Source organism: Sinohyriopsis cumingii, chromosome 13 (assembly GCF_028554795.1).
Source record: "Sinohyriopsis cumingii isolate HCF-2022 chromosome 13, ASM2855479v2, whole genome shotgun sequence".
NCBI classification, from domain to species: domain Eukaryota; kingdom Metazoa; phylum Mollusca; class Bivalvia; order Unionida; family Unionidae; genus Sinohyriopsis; species Sinohyriopsis cumingii.
Window position 1 is genome coordinate 79,664,681 of NC_142973.1, and position 18,044 is coordinate 79,682,724.

At 33.6% G+C, this 18,044-nt stretch overlaps 1 protein-coding gene across 3 annotated transcripts in view; it reads left to right on the forward strand.

Annotated features, from left to right (window-relative positions):
* Window positions 1–18,044, forward strand: part of LOC149785879 (low-density lipoprotein receptor-related protein 2-like) — a 157,808-nt gene that overhangs the window by 129,056 nt on the left and 10,708 nt on the right. For all 3 annotated transcript variants that reach the window (XM_089979863.1, XM_089979864.1, XM_089979865.1), the window contains 6 exons: window positions 1,391–1,516; window positions 2,281–2,460; window positions 9,045–9,224; window positions 10,777–10,956; window positions 12,631–12,810; window positions 15,713–15,836. In XM_089979863.1, the coding sequence (XP_089835989.1) occupies window positions 1,391–1,516; window positions 2,281–2,460; window positions 9,045–9,224; window positions 10,777–10,956; window positions 12,631–12,810; window positions 15,713–15,836 (970 nt within the window). The remainder of the gene's footprint in view (window positions 1–1,390; window positions 1,517–2,280; window positions 2,461–9,044; window positions 9,225–10,776; window positions 10,957–12,630; window positions 12,811–15,712; window positions 15,837–18,044) is intronic.

Below are 18,044 nucleotides of genomic sequence, written 5' to 3' on the forward strand. Positions count from 1 at the left end.
TTCTATTTAATATACACAAAACATCTTTTCTATTTAATATAGACAGGACATCTTTTCTATTTAATATACACAAGACATCTTTTCTATTTAATATACACAAGACATCTTTTCTATTTAATATACACAAGACACACATCTTTTCTATTTAATATACACAAGACATCTTTTCTATTTAATATACACAAGACACATGTTTTCTATTTAATATATGCAAGACACATCTTTTCTATTTAATATATGCAAGACACAACTTTTCTATTTAATATACACAAGACATCTTTTCTATTTAATATACACAAGACACATCTTTCTATTTAATATACACAAGACACACATCTTTTCTATTTAATATACACAAGACATCTTTTCTATTTAATATACACAAGACACATCTTTTCTATTTAATATAGACAAGACATCTTTTCTATTTAATATACACAAGACACATCTTTTCTATTTAATATACGCAAGACACACATCTTTTCTGTTTAATATACACAAGGCACACATCTTTTCTGTTTAATATACACAAGGCACACATCTTTTCTGTTTAATATACACAAGACATCTTTTCTATTTAATATAGACAGGACATCTTTTCTATTTAATATAGACAAGACATCTTTTCTATTTAATATACACAAGACATCTTTTCTATTTAATATAGACAGGACATCTTTTCTATTTGATATACACAAGACATCTTTTCTATTTAATATACACAGGACATCTTTTCTATTTAATATACACAAGACATCTTTTCTATTTAATATACACAAGACATCTTTTCTATTTAATATACACAATACACACATCTTTTCTATTTAATATACACAAGACATCTTTTCTATTTAATATACACAAGACACATGTTTTCTATTTAATATACGCAAGACACATCTTTTCTATTTAATATATGCAAGTCACAACTTTTCTATTTAATATACACAAGACATCTTTTCTATTTAACATACACAAGACACACATCTTTTCTATTTAATATAAACAAGACATCTTTTCTATTTAATATACACAAGATATCTTTTCTATTTAATATACACAAGACACATCTTTTCTATTTAATATATGCAAGACACACATCTTTTCTGTTTAATGTACACAAGGCACACATCTTTTCTGTTTAATATACACAAGGCACACATCTTTTCTGTTTAATATACACAAGACATCTTTTCTATTTAATATACATCTTTTCTATTTAATATACGCAGGACACACATCTTTTCTATTTAATATAGACAAGACACATATCATAGCTATACAATATAAATAGGGCACTATTTAAGAAGCCCAAACATTGTGAGTATTGTTTTGAAAGACACTTTGCAATTTACAATAATTATTTTCCCCATTTTGCTTTTTGCTGAAGTGAACATCCTTTGTGCAAATAATAACGGCAACTGCAGTACATTCTGTCTTCCAACTTCACTCGGACGCTCATGCACATGTGGTGATGATGTGGAACTGCTGTATGATGGTTTAACGTGTAGAGATGGTAAATATCCATCCTTCCATGAATTTTTCACTTACTATATATACTAAATGCAGCTGTTATTTTTAAAATGAAAGTCACAGCCTTCATAATCTTCCTGTCCATGTATGTGAACTTGTGTGCTTGAGTTAGTGTGTGAGCGGATAATGTTGCAGAACACTGCAGACACCATTGTAGCAGCTCTATTGCATTTCACAATTATTATGAAGTTCATGTGTATTGAACAACGTTTTGATCTTTGTCAATAATTCAGCAAAAGAGAGCTACCTAACTAAATATTTGTTAGTTAAGCTCCCTGTAAGTTTTGAAGTGTAAAAGTCACTGGAGCTAACATTAGGAATACTTTGTTTTCATCCATCTGCAGATACTTAGATGGAGTTCACTTAAGATATTTGTAAAAAAAGTTCAGAGTAAATGATCCATCTTCATTGTCATCTGCTCTTTTCATTGCTGTTGTAAAAGTATCCACTGAAATGTTTGTTGAGAATTCACCAAAAATTGTATTATATTTTTAATATTTTTGGTGATCATATCATTGAGTATATATTCCTTTGATATACATTTTGTTTTTTAAAAAAATGCTATATATGTTCAAGTAGCTCAAAGTCATTAACCCTGTCAATTAAAAAAGTGTTATTAGAATTGTCTGTTTTTATTTAAATTTGTTACTAAATATCTTTTATCTTTACAGTTTAGTCCTATATTTGCTTTCCTTTTAATAACGTTTGCTGGTTTCACCGTTAATATGTTGTAATGTTTTTGATCAGCAATTCAGTGTCCTGATAGAGTCTGGAGAGGTAGCATATCAGATCCATGCACAAGGAACATTGGAGCACAGTGTGGTTTAGTGTGTGACGAAGGGTACAAGCCATCAACCAATAATATGTTACTGGAGTGTCGAATTGATGGTACCAGTGGAGTTTGGAACAACATGTACCCATGTAAAGGTATATGCATCAAACATTGATGTGGCAATTAAATAATAATAGCATTTATGTCACAACAGCTACAATGCTTTTCCTGTTCAGAAGCAAAAAGCTCTGTGTAGAGTTTTATTTGTTAATTCTGTTGATTTACTCATTGTATTTGCCCTGAATGTGGTAAATGTTGTCAGTATTTAGTTCAGGATGGATATTCCTTCCCAGTATTACATGTAAAGTTATTTCAGTTCTGCTGCACGAGTGGTGATTTTGCATTTAATTCAGTAGACTTGATTGTGGCTATTTATGTGTTTCCTTGGCCTTCTTCTCATACATATTTCCTGTATATGCTGTTAGTGGTTTTATAATTGCTATCTATCTTGTACTCTCTCTTTATATATATATATATATATATATATATATATATATATATATATATATATATATGAAAATTTAAGAGGAACTAACAGTAGTGTGAACTAAATCCAAAATAATCCTAAAAATGTTCCACACAGGTCCAAATGAAACAAGTGTTCGAGTGAATCCCAGCTCCTCAGATAAGGTGATGTGCCAACAGTCCTGATGTATCAAAATGGCATTGTCTAGAACTCCTTTGAATACATTCACTATAGTCCCAGAATAATATTTTAGTCCAGAGTCAAAGGTCACTTTGTAATCCCAAGGAATAATCCAAAGAAATATTTCCTCTCAAATTATATCAAAATAATACATACTTCATCAAATACATCTGCAAACTGATATTAACACAAGAATATAGTAAATAAGAATTAACTAATTGATCAACTCTCATTCTGATATACAACCTTATGGCTCAGCATTGCAATATTTTTCTACTTGATTCATGTTGCGGTAATCCTATGTGACTGATGTTACAATACCTCATAAATCACACCAAAAAATATTAGTATAGTCCTGCCTATATAGTGCTGAGTAAGTTTAGGTATCAAAAAGGCATGCAGGAGAAAGATAAAGCAAAATCTGGCAATATCCTTCACATGCAAAGTCATTTTTTAGTATGAATCTAACTAGGCTTAAACAATGACATCATGTACATCATCACAGCATGCATCCCATTTTGGAGCATCATCACAGCATGCATCCCATTTTGGAACATCATCACAGCATCCGTCCCATTTTGGAATATCATCACATCATCCATCCCATTTTGGAACATCATCACATCATGCATCCCATTTTGTAACATCATCACAGCATGCATCCCATTTTGGAACATCATCATAGCATGCATCCCATTTTGGAACATCATCACAGCATCCATCCCATTTTGGAACATCATCACAGCATGCATCCCACTGTGGAACATCATCACAGCATGCATCCCATTTTGGAACATCATCACAGCATCCATCCCATTTTGGAACATCATCACAGCATGCATCCCACTGTGGAACATCATCACAGCATGCATCCCATTTTGGAACATCATCACAGCATGCATCCCATTTTGGAACATCATCACAGCATCCATCCCATTTTGGAACATCATCACAGCATCCATCTCATTTTGGAACATCATCACAGCATGCATCCCACTTTGGAACATCATCACATCATCCATCCCATTCTGGAACATCATCACATCATGCATCCCATTCTGTGGAACATCATCACATCATCCATCCCATTCTGGAACATCATCACATCATGCATCCCATTCTGTGGAACATCATCACATCATCCATCCCATTCTGGAACATCATCACATCATGCATCCCATTCTGTGGAACATCATCACAGCATTCATCCCATTTTGGAACATCATCACATCATCCATCCCGTTCTGGAACATCATCACATCATGCATCCCATTCTGTGGAACATCATCACAGCATTCATCCCATTTTGGAACATCATCACATCATCCATCCCATTCTGGAACATCATCACATCATGCATCCCATTTTGGAACATCATCACAGCATGCATCCCATTCTGGAACATCATCACAGCATGCATCCCATTTTGGAACATCATCACAGCATGCATCCCATTTTGGAACATCATCACAGCATGCATCCCATTTTGGAACATCATCACAGCATCCATCCCATTTTGGAACATCATCACAGCATCCATCCCATTTTGGAGCATCATCACAGCATCCATCCCATTTTGGAACATCATCACAGCATCCATCCCATTTTGGAACATCATCACAGCATGCATCCCATTTTGGAACATCATCACAGCATCCATCCCATTTTGGAACATCATCACAGCATGCATCCCATTTTGGAACATCATCACAGCATGCATCCCATTTTGGAATATCATCACAGCATCCATCCAATTTTGGAACATCATCACAGCATGCATCCCATTTTGGAACATCATCACAGCATGCATCCCATTTTGGAACATCGTCACAGCATCCATCCCATTTTGAAACGTCATCACATCATGCATCCCATTTTGGAACATCATCACAGCATCCATCCCATTTTGGAACATCATCACAGCATGCATCCCATTTTGGAACATCATCACAGCATGCATCCCATTTTGGAACATCATCACAGCATGCATCCCATTTTGGAACATCATCACAGCATGCGTCTCATTTTGGAACATCATCACAGCATGCATCTCATTTTGGAACATCATCACAGCATGCATCCCAATTTGGAACATCATCACAGCATTCATCTCATTTTGGAAAAATTGCTCAATTAAGTCACCTCTTACGACATGAGGCTGTATCAAACCTATTGCTAAGAGGGACTATGCATGTTTGCATATCCCACATTCATATATCAGTGTTAGCTGTGTATTCATGTGTTTTTATGTATCTTGTATACATATGTGTATGCTTGTATGCATGTATGTATATTAAAGTTAATTGTTATTGTATTCTTTATAGTTAGTAAACTAGCTCCAATGAGCTAATATTCTTATTATGTAAATTCAGAGTAACTCTAAATAGAAGTTTGCATTGTGCCCATCGCCTATTAAAACATATCTTTGTATAATTACTTTTATTCTAACTAAGAAATGAGGATTTAAGAATTAATGTTGTCCACATCACACATACAAACTATACAAAAAAGACCTTTCTCCATTTATATTCATAACTGGTTAACAAAAATAAAACAAACAACACAAAACCATGGATGCAATAATGATGATGGTAATGGCATGCCATTTGGAGTTGATGTTATTGACACAGTATTAGAAGACTAAAGTTGATTAATAAAAATGTACTTAAATGTGTGATTTTGCCTTGGCATTGTTATAGACCTTTGAACAGTAATAATGGCTCAGGTGTGATTTTATTGACCCCATGCTCTGGCTTGGGTCAACTTGATCAGACCTAGAACGTTATGAATGATCTTGAGTCTCACAAAGCCAGTGTGAACATATGCATGTTCAGTAATAACTCATAATATTTTAGTTTGTGCATGTATTGGATATGAATTTTCTGAATACAGTGCCTCGGCTTGGGTTAGGATTTTTAGTAAGATCTTTGCAGACACTGTTTCCTATTCATGTAACACTTTTATAATGTCTCTTGTATACGGAAATTTTCTCGCAGCTACATGTTTGATAGAAATTTAAAACTTTCAAAAAGACTAACAGAATAGTACAGGAATGTAGGATAATCAACCTCTGCTAAGATGAAATAAGCTATCATTCTGTAGACATTTTTAAGTTGTCAGTAAATGCCCTTACAGTTTGGTTTAGGTTGCATGCAGTAAACTCTGTGTATGCATGATAAACAGATAAGTAACTATAAAAAGTGTGCAAATATATCTCAGACACAGTGATTATCAATATTTTGGATAGTTGAACTCAAATGCTGCTTCGAGACAGCAGTAGAGGAACCAACAGTTTAAAACCTTTTGAATAATTGCCTAGATAACATCATATTAAAGATGTGAAGGAGAAACAAAAATTCAGATAGTGTTAGAATGGCTTTATTTGAAACCAGCTGCATTCCAGTTGCACCTTGGAGGTGGGGAAAATGGATTATATCCTTAGATCTCTTATCAGAAGATAATTTGCAATATAGTTTTTTTTTTTGTTGTTCTTGTTTTTGTTGCTGCTGCAGCTGTTGATATTTGTCTTAGTGTAAAATCAAAGCTGGCTTAAAGAAGTTCATAAGTAACTTACTCAGGAGAAAAAGTTATACAAATAGGCAAAAGTATTAAATATTTAAATTCATGTATAGAAGGCTTGTGAAGCCAAATCAAAACTGGAGAAATTAAAGAGGGCTTATGAAACAAAGACCAGTTCAATATTTCACTGATATAACCATGAAAAGTCTGTCAGTGTAAATGTTGCTGCTCAGTATCCTTGAGCTCAACTCTGCCGACTTGTAAATTAATTATAAATGAATCAGATTTTTTTAATGAAATCTGCACTGATTCATTATACACCTTTGTTCACCTAATCAAACTTTAACTGACAATATAATACTGACTAAAAGATAACAGCTTATTTTGTCCTGGCAGGAGTTTTTGATTATCCTCCATTCCAGTACTGTGTGGCACATTAGTTTTGCTGTTCCTTCTGTATGTTTGCAATTTTTGTTGCATGTGAAATTGAACAAAGAACCTGTACAAGTATCAATTCAGGCATGCTGCCTGGTTCGCAAAATGTTGATGAAACAGACTATATATCTATGTGTGTGTGTGTGTGTGTGTGTGTGTGTGTGTGTGTGAAGTTTCCAAAAATAATATTGTATTTAAATATGAGTTTTCACAATGGCATTGTTTTGGGTAAAGTCAACCATATTTTGGTTTAAATTTGGTTGTATGGGGCCCAAGACAGAACAAGAGCCTGTACAAACCCATGTGCCACTGTAACTAACACAGGACATATATTATGTATCCAATGCAAAAGTCTCTGTTTTATTACATGTTTTATATGTCAGTCTTCATACTGTATCAATATTGTCAACTTTGTGTTTGTTGTCAATGTGGACATCAATAATACCAATGCACATGAAATCCCAAGCGTGAGTCAAAATAAATTTGTAAAATGGAGAAAATCAAAAGGCATCAACTACAGTTTGTGTTCAGAGTCTATAACAAAGTTATCTTCAGGTTGGCTTCCAATGCTTCCTTTGATTACTTATATCCATCACTGTTATCCTTGCCATAGGATGTGAGAAATATAAAATATAGATAGTGAATCATTTTTTAAGAGTCTTTCTAGCGTAAATACATTTTGATATATTATGGTAAGTATCAGGTGTAACATATTCAAACATGTCTGCAAAAATAATGGTGACAGTAGGTTTTATTTTTGCTGAGCAACATTCGAGGGCATTCTAGATTATCAATACCAGTCATGGCCAAAGTGGCTTCAATTTTACATCTGATTTAACTGAAATGATCAAAGATTAAAAGTCACTTCATTTAGAATCCAACCATAGTTCATTCTCACAACATCATCATACATACTGGTCTGATCAGGAAAAAAACTTTTATAACTACTGTATAAATTGTAATGATTTGTAAAAAGAAAATACAAATGGGAAACAACACTTCCACCTAATCTGTATACCACTTGGACATAAAAAAAATTATTTCTTTGTTCAGCCGAGTCATCCCAGGATTAATGATCACGATTAATGATCAGGATTAATGAGGTCATCAGGATTAATGAGGTCATCAGGCAAATTAATTCATGTATGTAGATGGGGAGATGGGGTTGGGGTGAGGAAAATAATATGATATTGTATATAAGTGTATATGAATAACTGATTTGCTTGGTGTTTGCATGATAATGTTCAGCTGCTACAACAACATTCATTTTATTTTCAATAAGTATTATACATGGATTAGGAACTAGAGAAATAATGTTGATATCTATTCCACAAAGTTGAGTGAGGGATTAAAAATAGCTTAGGTTAATATATAGCATATATAGAAAAGGATTTGTTTGCCCAGTTGTTTGTCTCTTCATCCATTACACTTTCATTTATGGAGCATTACTTCAAACCATTTCAATACATATCTGTGAAACTTGATGCATCTAGTAGATTGCAGTCTTGATGTACCTTTTGATATTATGAATTTTTTTATTTTCAGTCTTTTTAATATAGGTGTTACATTCATTTTCTGGTGGAAAACCTCATTAAAAATATAATATATTCCTATGAAATCTGGTACAACTATTAGACAGGTGGTGTAGACATGTTACTAATTGCATGTCAGTTTAAATATCTAAATATTTTTGTCCATTTGTCTTTTCTTTTGTTCAGCCAACAACCACACACTTTCCTTTCCATTCCAGAAATTCAAAGTAGTTCAAGATATTTCAATGGAATCTTATACATGTATTAGACTAGTTGTGTAAATATGCCTTTTGCTATTAGGAATTTGTCAGTTTCAAATTTTCTTGTAGTATTGTTCATCAGCCTTCCATGCATTGATCTATCATGCAGACTAATTTCTGGATAAAATTCTAACACTGTTCAATATATCTTCATGATATTTGGCATATCTTGATGTGTATTTTATTGTTTTGAAATCATCTTTAATATCACTTTGACAGAATGGAGATATAGATGACTTCATCTTGTTCTTCTGCTTTGTCAGATATCAAATTTCAATATTTTATAGCAATAATGTGCCCATCATTGGTGCTTGATACAGTGATTTCACCGAACTGTTCCCTGTTACTGGGCACTAATTGTACCTATAGTTGTAAGAACGGCTATTACGACGAAGGACCTGGCCACATCCTTTGTATCAATGACAGCATGGATGGGAGCAAGTGGTCTGTTGAAAGTCCTTGTAAAGGTATGTACTTTTTTGTTGGCATCCATGTCAAATACATAAAAAGGAAGTAATTGGGTTTCCAGTTTAATTTTGATTCTGAAGTGTGATGACAGAAGGACTTTATTATCAATAAAATTACAATATTAAGTTTTATTAGCTGAAATTTTTGGAGAATCAAGTCCCAAATGTCATTAGAAGAATATAATTTTAGAAATGTTTACAAAAGATATCTTCTTTGCTTTCAATGTAGTGTTGACCTTCATAATTTATGGGCCATCCCTATGAGTGTTTACTATAAAAGCCAAAATTGGTATCCTAAAATTAGGATTGTCAGTCAACTACCCATACAGGCAATTCCTACTTTTACTTTCAAATTCTTATTGGAGTTGGTCACATTTGTTTTTCATTTCTTGAAGCCAGAAGCATCAAAACCAATGTGGGTGGTCTCCAGATACTGTCATTGCCATGTCTGTGCGCATTAATCACATAGTGAAAAAGCAAGTGTATCACACTGATTCTCCATTGCCATGTCTGTGTACATTAATCACATAGTGAAAAAGCAAGTGTATCACACTGATTCTCCATTGCCATGTCAATGTACATTAATCACATAGTGAAAAAGCAAGTGTATCACACTGATTCTCCATTGCCGTGCCTGTGCACATTAATCACATAGTGAAAAAGCAAGTTGATGACACTGATTCTCCATTGCCATGTCTGTGCACATTAATCACATAGTGAAAAAGCAAGTTGATGACACTGATTCTCCATTGCCATGTCTGTGTACATTAATCACATAGTGAAAAAGCAAGTGTATCACACTGATTCTCCATTGCCATGTCTGTGTACATTAATCACATAGTGAAAAAGCAAGTTGATGACACTGATTCTCCATTGCCATGTCTGTGTACATTAATCACATAGTGATAAAGCAAGTATATCACACTGATTCTCCATTGCAATGTCTGTGTACATTAATCACATAGTGATAAAGCAAGTATATCACACTGATTCTCCATTGCCATGTCTGTGTACATTAATCACATAGTGATAAAGCAAGATGATCACACTGATTCTCCATTGGCATGTCTGTGCACATTAATCACATAGTGAAAAAGCAAGTGTATCACACTGATTCTCCCAAGAGTCCAATTATTGTATTTTGCATGCCCCAGTGCCAGAAACTGTTTCACCAGAAAGCTTTCAAAATAAACAATCTATGCAATGATACGTGCCACCATTACCAATGCCAAAGACACTGCTACACACTTAAGCCCACAACCTGTGTCAAGAGAGTCTAGGGACCTGGACATGACGCAATACCACACATAACCGACAAGGTTATTTTAAATATGCAACAATGCACACAAAAATATAGCTGTAGATCATTCAGAATGCACCAGTAATCATGACATAAAATGTAAATATAATTGGCAACAACAGTTGTATACAGACTGGAATTGTAAAGCAGGTCATGTAATATATAGTCAAAACCACAAACAGCACAATTTCTCTATTATGACTTCATCTTGTTCTTCTGCTTTGTCAGATATCAAATTTCAATATTTTATAGCAAAAACGTGCCCATCATTGGTGCTTGATACAGTGATTTCACCAAACTGTTCCCTGTTACTGGGCACTAATTGTACCTATAGCTGTAAGAACGGATATTACGACGAAGGACCTGGCCACATCCTTTGTATCAATGACAGCATGAATGGAAGCAAGTGGTCTGTTGAAAGTCCTTGTAAAGGTATGTACTTTTTTGTTGGCATCCATGTCAAATACATAAAAAGGAAGTAATTGGGTTTCCAGTTTAATTTTGATTCTGAAGTGTGATGACAGAAGGACTTTATTATCAATAAAATTACAATATTAAGTTTTATTAGCTGAAATTTTTGGAGAATCAAGTCCCAAATGTCATTAGAAGAATATAATTTTAGAAATGTTTACAAAAGATATCTTCTTTGCTTTCAATGTAGTGTTGACCTTCATAATTTATGGGCCATCCCTATGAGTGTTTACTATAAAAGCCAAAATTGGTATCCTAAAATTAGGATTGTCAGTCAACTACCCATACAGGCAATTCCTACTTTTACTTTCAAATTCTTATTGGAGTTGGTCACATTTGTTTTTCATTTCTTGAAGCCAGAAGCATCAAAACCAATGTGGTTGGTCTCCAGATACTGTCATTGCCATGTCTGTGCGCATTAATCACATAGTGAAAAAGCAAGTGTATCACACTGATTCTCCATTGCCATGTCTGTGTACATTAATCACATAGTGAAAAAGCAAGTGTATCACACTGATTCTCCATTGCCATGTCAATGTACATTAATCACATAGTGAAAAAGCAAGTGTATCACACTGATTCTCCATTGCCGTGCCTGTGCACATTAATCACATAGTGATAAAGCAAGTATATCACACTGATTTTCCATTGCCATGTCTGTGTACATTAATCACATAGTGATAAAGCAAGTATATCACACTGATTCTCCATTGCCGTGCCTGTGCACATTAATCACATAGTGAAAAAGCAAGTTGATGACACTGATTCTCCATTGCCATGTCTGTGTACATTAATCACATAGTGAAAAAGCAAGTTGATGACACTGATTCTCCATTGCCATGTCTGTGTACATTAATCACATAGTGAAAAAGCAAGTGTATCACACTGATTCTCCATTGCCATGTCTGTGTACATTAATCACATAGTGAAAAAGCAAGTTGATGACACTGATTCTCCATTGCCATGTCTGTGTACATTAATCACATAGTGATAAAGCAAGTATATCACACTGATTCTCCATTGCCATGTCTGTGTACATTAATCACATAGTGAAAAAGCAGGTGTATCACACTGATTCTCCATTGCCATGTCTGTGCACATTAATCACATAGTGAAAAAGCAAGTGTATCACACTGATTCTCCATTGCAATGTCTGTGTACATTAATCACATTGAAAAAGCAAGTGTATCACACTGATTCTCCCAAGAGTCCAATTATTGTAGTTTACATGCCCCATTGCCAGAAACTGTTTCACCAGTAAGCTTTCAAAATAAACAATCAACACAATGATATGTGCCACCATTACCAATGCCAAAGCCACTGCTACACACTTAAGCCCACAACCTGTGTCAGGAGAGTCTAGGGACCTGGACATGCCGCAGTACCACGCATAACCGACAAGGTTATTACAAATATGCAACAATGCACACAAAAATATAACTGGAGATCATTCAGAATGCACCAATACTCATGACATAAAATGTAAATATAATCGGCAACAACAGTTGTATACAGACTGGAATTGTAAAGCAGGTCATGTAACATATAGTCAAAACCACAAACAGCACAATTTCTCTTTTATGACTTCATCTTGTTCTTCTGCTTTGTCAGATATCAAATTTCAATATTTTATAGCAAAATCATGCCCATCATTGGTGCTTGATACAGTGATTTCACCGAACTGTTCCCTGTTACTGGGCACTAACTGTACCTATAGCTGTAAGAACGGATATTACGACGAAGGACCTGGCCACATCCTTTGTATCAATGACAGCATGAATGGGAGCAAGTGGTCTGTTGAAAGTCCTTGTAAAGGTATGTACTTTTTTGTTGGCATCCATGTCAAATACATTAAAAGGAAGTAATTGGGTTTCCAGTTTAATTTTGATTCTGAAGTGTGATGACAGAAGGACTTTATTATCAATAAAATTACAATATTAAGTTTTATTAGCTGAAATTTTTGGAGAATCAAGTCCCAGATGTCATTAGAAGAATATAATTTTAGAAATGTTTACAAAAGATATCTTCTTTGCTTTCAATGTAGTGTTGACCTTCATAATTTATGGGCCATCCCTATGAGTGTTTACTATAAAAGCCAAAATTGGTATCCTAAAATTAGGATTGTCAGTCAACTACCCATACAGGCAATTCCTACTTTTACATTCAAATTCTTATTGGAGTTGGTCACATTTGTTTTTCATTGCTTGAAGCCAGAAACATCAAAACCAATGTGGTTGGTCTCCAGATACTGTCATTGCCATGTCTGTGTACATTAATCACATAGTGGAAAAGCAAGTATATCACACTGATTCTCCATTGCCATGTCTGTGTACATTAATCACATAGTGATAAAGCAAGTATATCACACTGATTCTCCATTGCCATGTCTGTGTACATTAATCACATAGTGAAAAAGCAAGTATGTCACACTGATTCTCCATTGCAATGTCTGTGTACATTAATCACATAGTGAAAAAGCAAGTGTATCACACTGATTCTCCATTGCCATGTCTGTGCACATTAATCACATAGTGAAAAAGCAAGTGTAACACACTGATTCTCCATTGCCATGTCTGTGCACATTAATCACATAGTGAAAAAGCAAGTGTATCACACTGATTCTCCCAAGAGTCCAATTATTGTAGTTTACATGCCCCATTGCCAGAAACTGTTTCACCAGTAAGCTTTCAAAATAAACAATCAACACAATGATATGTGCCACCATTACCAATGCCAAAGCCACTGCTACACACTTAAGCCCACAACCTGTGTCAGGAGAGTCTAGGGACCTGGACATGCCACAATACCACGCATAACAGACAAGGTTATTACAAATATGCAACAATGCACACAAAAACATAGCTGGAGATCATTCAGAATGCACCAATACTCATGACATAAAATGTAAATATAATCGGCAACAACAGTTGTATACAGACTGGAATTGTAAAGCAGGTCATGTAATATATAGTCAAAACCACAAACAGCACAATTTCTCTATTATGAACAATAGTGAACTAATTCATCCTAGAAGAACTGAATCTAGACAAGACAAACAAAGCCCAGAAATCAATTTAAACAAAGTTTGGACTGATGATACATGGGCAATATTTATAGAACGATAAACACAAATACTTCAGGCATCACCATGGAAATATCGATAATCAAACTACACATTCAGGTATTACCATGGAAATATCGGTAATCAAACTTCACATTCAGTTATTACCATGGAAATATCGATAATCAGACTACACATTCAGGTATTATCATGGAAATATCGATAATCAGACTACACATTCAGGTATTACCATGGAAATATCGGTAATCAAACTACACATTCAGGTATTACCATGGAAATATCGGTAATCAAACTTCACATTCAGTTATTACCATGGAAATATCGATAATCAGACTACACATTCAGGTATTATCATGGAAAAATCAATAATCAAACAACACATTCAGGGATAATTTCATATTTGGAAGAATAAGGGTTATATACATTGTGGAGATTCAAATTCTCTCTAGAAACCAACTGCTTGCAAAATATGACCAATGGAAAATAAACAGAGTAAATCATTAATGTGATGATAATGAATTCATTTTCGTCCACTTTTTGCTTTATCTATGAAAGCACAATATTTCATGTTCATGTTGGAAATATTATTGTCACTTGATGTGTTTTTCCAATGAGTATTATACATGGACTAGGAACTTTGTAATCCTGATTTTGTTTTTTATTCAAATCAGTAGAATGTGGAGTACAAACTTTGTAAATGTCTTGATAATTATCGTCTGCCCAATGAAGCTGGAATGGGATATATAAATAAGTTCCATCTAACTTCTGTCGGCAGTGAATATACAAATGGAACCTGTCCAACCATCAAAAGTTCATTCCTGGATCATTACTTCATAACATTTCATTGCATCTCTGTGAAATTTGATGTATTTATCAGAATACCGTCCAAATATGCACTTTGCTGTTCACAATTTTTCAGTTTCAATATTTGTTTAAAATATTGATGTTCATTTGCTGTCTTTCATTCCATTTATTATGCTAACTTTTGTTTCTGGGGAAAAACTCCAAACGTATTTAATCTATCTATAGGAAATCTGCTTTTGTGGAGTCTGTCCCATCTGTCATTCATTGCTTCAAGCTAGGACCATTATACTATTGTTAGCATATACAAACATGGCCAAGCATGCATACATGGTCATCAGATTGGTAAATGGTGACTATAAATGAAAAAGCATAATGCATCTTATTCGGTCGATTTTATTATGTAGTTAACCTTTACAGTATGACATTTTGGTATTAAATTATTGGGATCAACATGGTTAAAAATAAAGAAAATAAAAATAACATGGTCTTATATATAGATTATTGAAATCAGGCTTCTTCAGCTTCCATCCGTTATTTGCAGCTTGATATAAAGATGATTTTTTTTTGTTTTTCTTTTTCTATGTACCTATGAAGTAAATTATTGTTGTTGTACAAGTAGGTAAATCTTACCTTTGTTACCTGTAGATAACATTCACACAACGATAAAAATATCGACTTAATATTGACCGTCACATAATGTCTCCAGGTCACATTGTGCTTTTAAAACTCCGGATTTATGCTGACAGCAGTTAGGTGCACGAATTAGAACAGTATCTGTACATGAAACATGATTGTTCGCCCTAGTGCAAATGCATCCTTTGATTGTTACAGCGTACTTGCCAGATAATACCAAGACTGAAGCTCACAGTGATTCAAGTCTATATGGCGCTACAGTTGGAGTACCATTAATAATTGCTGTAGGAATTATCGTAGTGATTGCGATTATCTTTACCAGGTAATTGTAGGGATTGTCATAGTGGTTTTATCTTTACCAGGTAATTATAGGGATTGTCATAGTGGTCTATCTTTACCAGGTAATTGTAGGGATTGTCATAGTGGTTTTATCTTTACCAGGTTATTTATCACATTTCATTGGTTTATGTTAATGCTTTATTAACTATTGTTCCACTTTAACTTGACATTGCATATTGCTTGCACTGCATAATAATTAATTTTATAATTTAAATTTGCTTCTGTTTACACCTGATAGTTTGCTTCTGTTTACACCTGTTAATTTGCTTTAGTTTACACCTGGTACTTAAAACCTACATAACAAATTTGGACAATATAGTTTAATTATTAGATATTTAAAACCATTATATTTTCTTCTATATGTTGCATAAAATGTTATAAAACTATTAAGTGTTTTTTCATGTAGTTCTGCTTCTTTCCTTTCATTGGAAGTTTTTTTTCTACCTATAATTTGTTTTGCAGCTTACATTTTTAAAACATAAATTTTATTCAGCAACATATAGCCAGTATATGTCCTAACATGCCGTTAAATCCTATACTTATAAACATTCAAAACTGTCTTTGTAGACAGACTGCTGGATTGGCCTTTTGATATTTAATGGGACTACAGACATCAAAGATGTATATCCAACAGTCGATGATATTGTAAATGTCTGTTGAGATTAACCGCTATATCTACCAGGCTGTTAATTTGAATCAACAGAAATTTTCAAATGATAGGTGATTATAAAAGGCTGCATATTTAGTAAATGTTATATTGGATTATTTATCTGTTCTATTGGATTATTTATCTGTTATTCGAATTGCTCTTCATACTTATCCTTGTAAATAGTACATGTTGCTTCAAAGTCTACACATCGTATTTCCTTGTAAATAGTACATGTTGCTTCAAAGTCTACATATTTTATTTCCTTGTAAATAGTGCATGTTACTTCAAAGTCTACATATCGTATTTCCTTGTAAATAGTACGTTACTTCAAAGTCTATACATCGTATTTCCTTAGTACATGTTACTTCAAAATCTATGCATCGTATTTGCTTGTAAATAGTACGTGTTACTTCAAAGTCTACACATCGTATTTCCTTGTAAATAGTACGTGTTACTTCAAAGTCTACACATCATATTTCCTTTTAAATAGTACATGCTACTTCAAAGTCTATACATCATATTTCCTTTTAAATAATACATGTTACTTCAAAGTCTACACTTCATATTTCCTTGTAATAGTAGATGTTACTTCAAAGTCTACACATCGTATTTCCTTGTAAATAGTATGTGTTACTTCAAAGTCTACCCATCATATTTCCTTGTAAATAGTACATATTACTTCAAAGTCTACACTTCATATTTCCTTGTAATAGTAGATGTTACTTCAAAGCCTATACATCGTATTTCCTTGTAAATAGTACATGTTACTTCAAAGTCTACACATCGTATTTCCTTGTAAATAGTGCGTGTTACTTCAAAGTCTACCCATCATATTTCCTTGTAAATAGTACATGTTACTTCAAAGTCTACACATTGTATTTCCTTGTAAATAGTACATGTTACTTCAAAGTCTACCCATCCTATTTCCTTGTAAATAATACATGTTACTTCAAAGCCTATACATCGTATTTCCTTGTAAATAGTACATGTTACTTCAAAGTCTACACATCGTATTTCCTTGTAAATAGTACATGTTACTTCAAAGTCTACACATCGTATTTCCTTGTAAATAGTACATGTTACTTCAAATTCTAGACATCGTATTTCCTTGTAAATAGTACATGTTACTTCAAAGTCTACAGATTGTATTTCCTTGTAAATAGTACAGATTGTATTTCCTTGTAAATAGTACATGTTACTTCAAAATCTACCCATCATATTTCCTTGTAAATAGTACATGTTACTTCAAAGTCTGCCCATCGTATTTCCTTGTAAATAGTACATGTTACTTCAAATTCTAGACATCGTATTTCCTTGTAAATAGTACATGTTACTTCAAAGTCTACACATTATATTTCCATGTAAATAGTACATGTTACTTCAAAGTCTACCCATCATATTTCCTTGTAAATAGTACATGTTACTTCAAAGTCTACACATTGTATTTCCTTGTAAATAGTACATGTTACTTCAAAGTCTACACATCATACTTCCTTGTAAATAGTACATGTTACTTCAAAGCCTATACATCATATTTCCTTG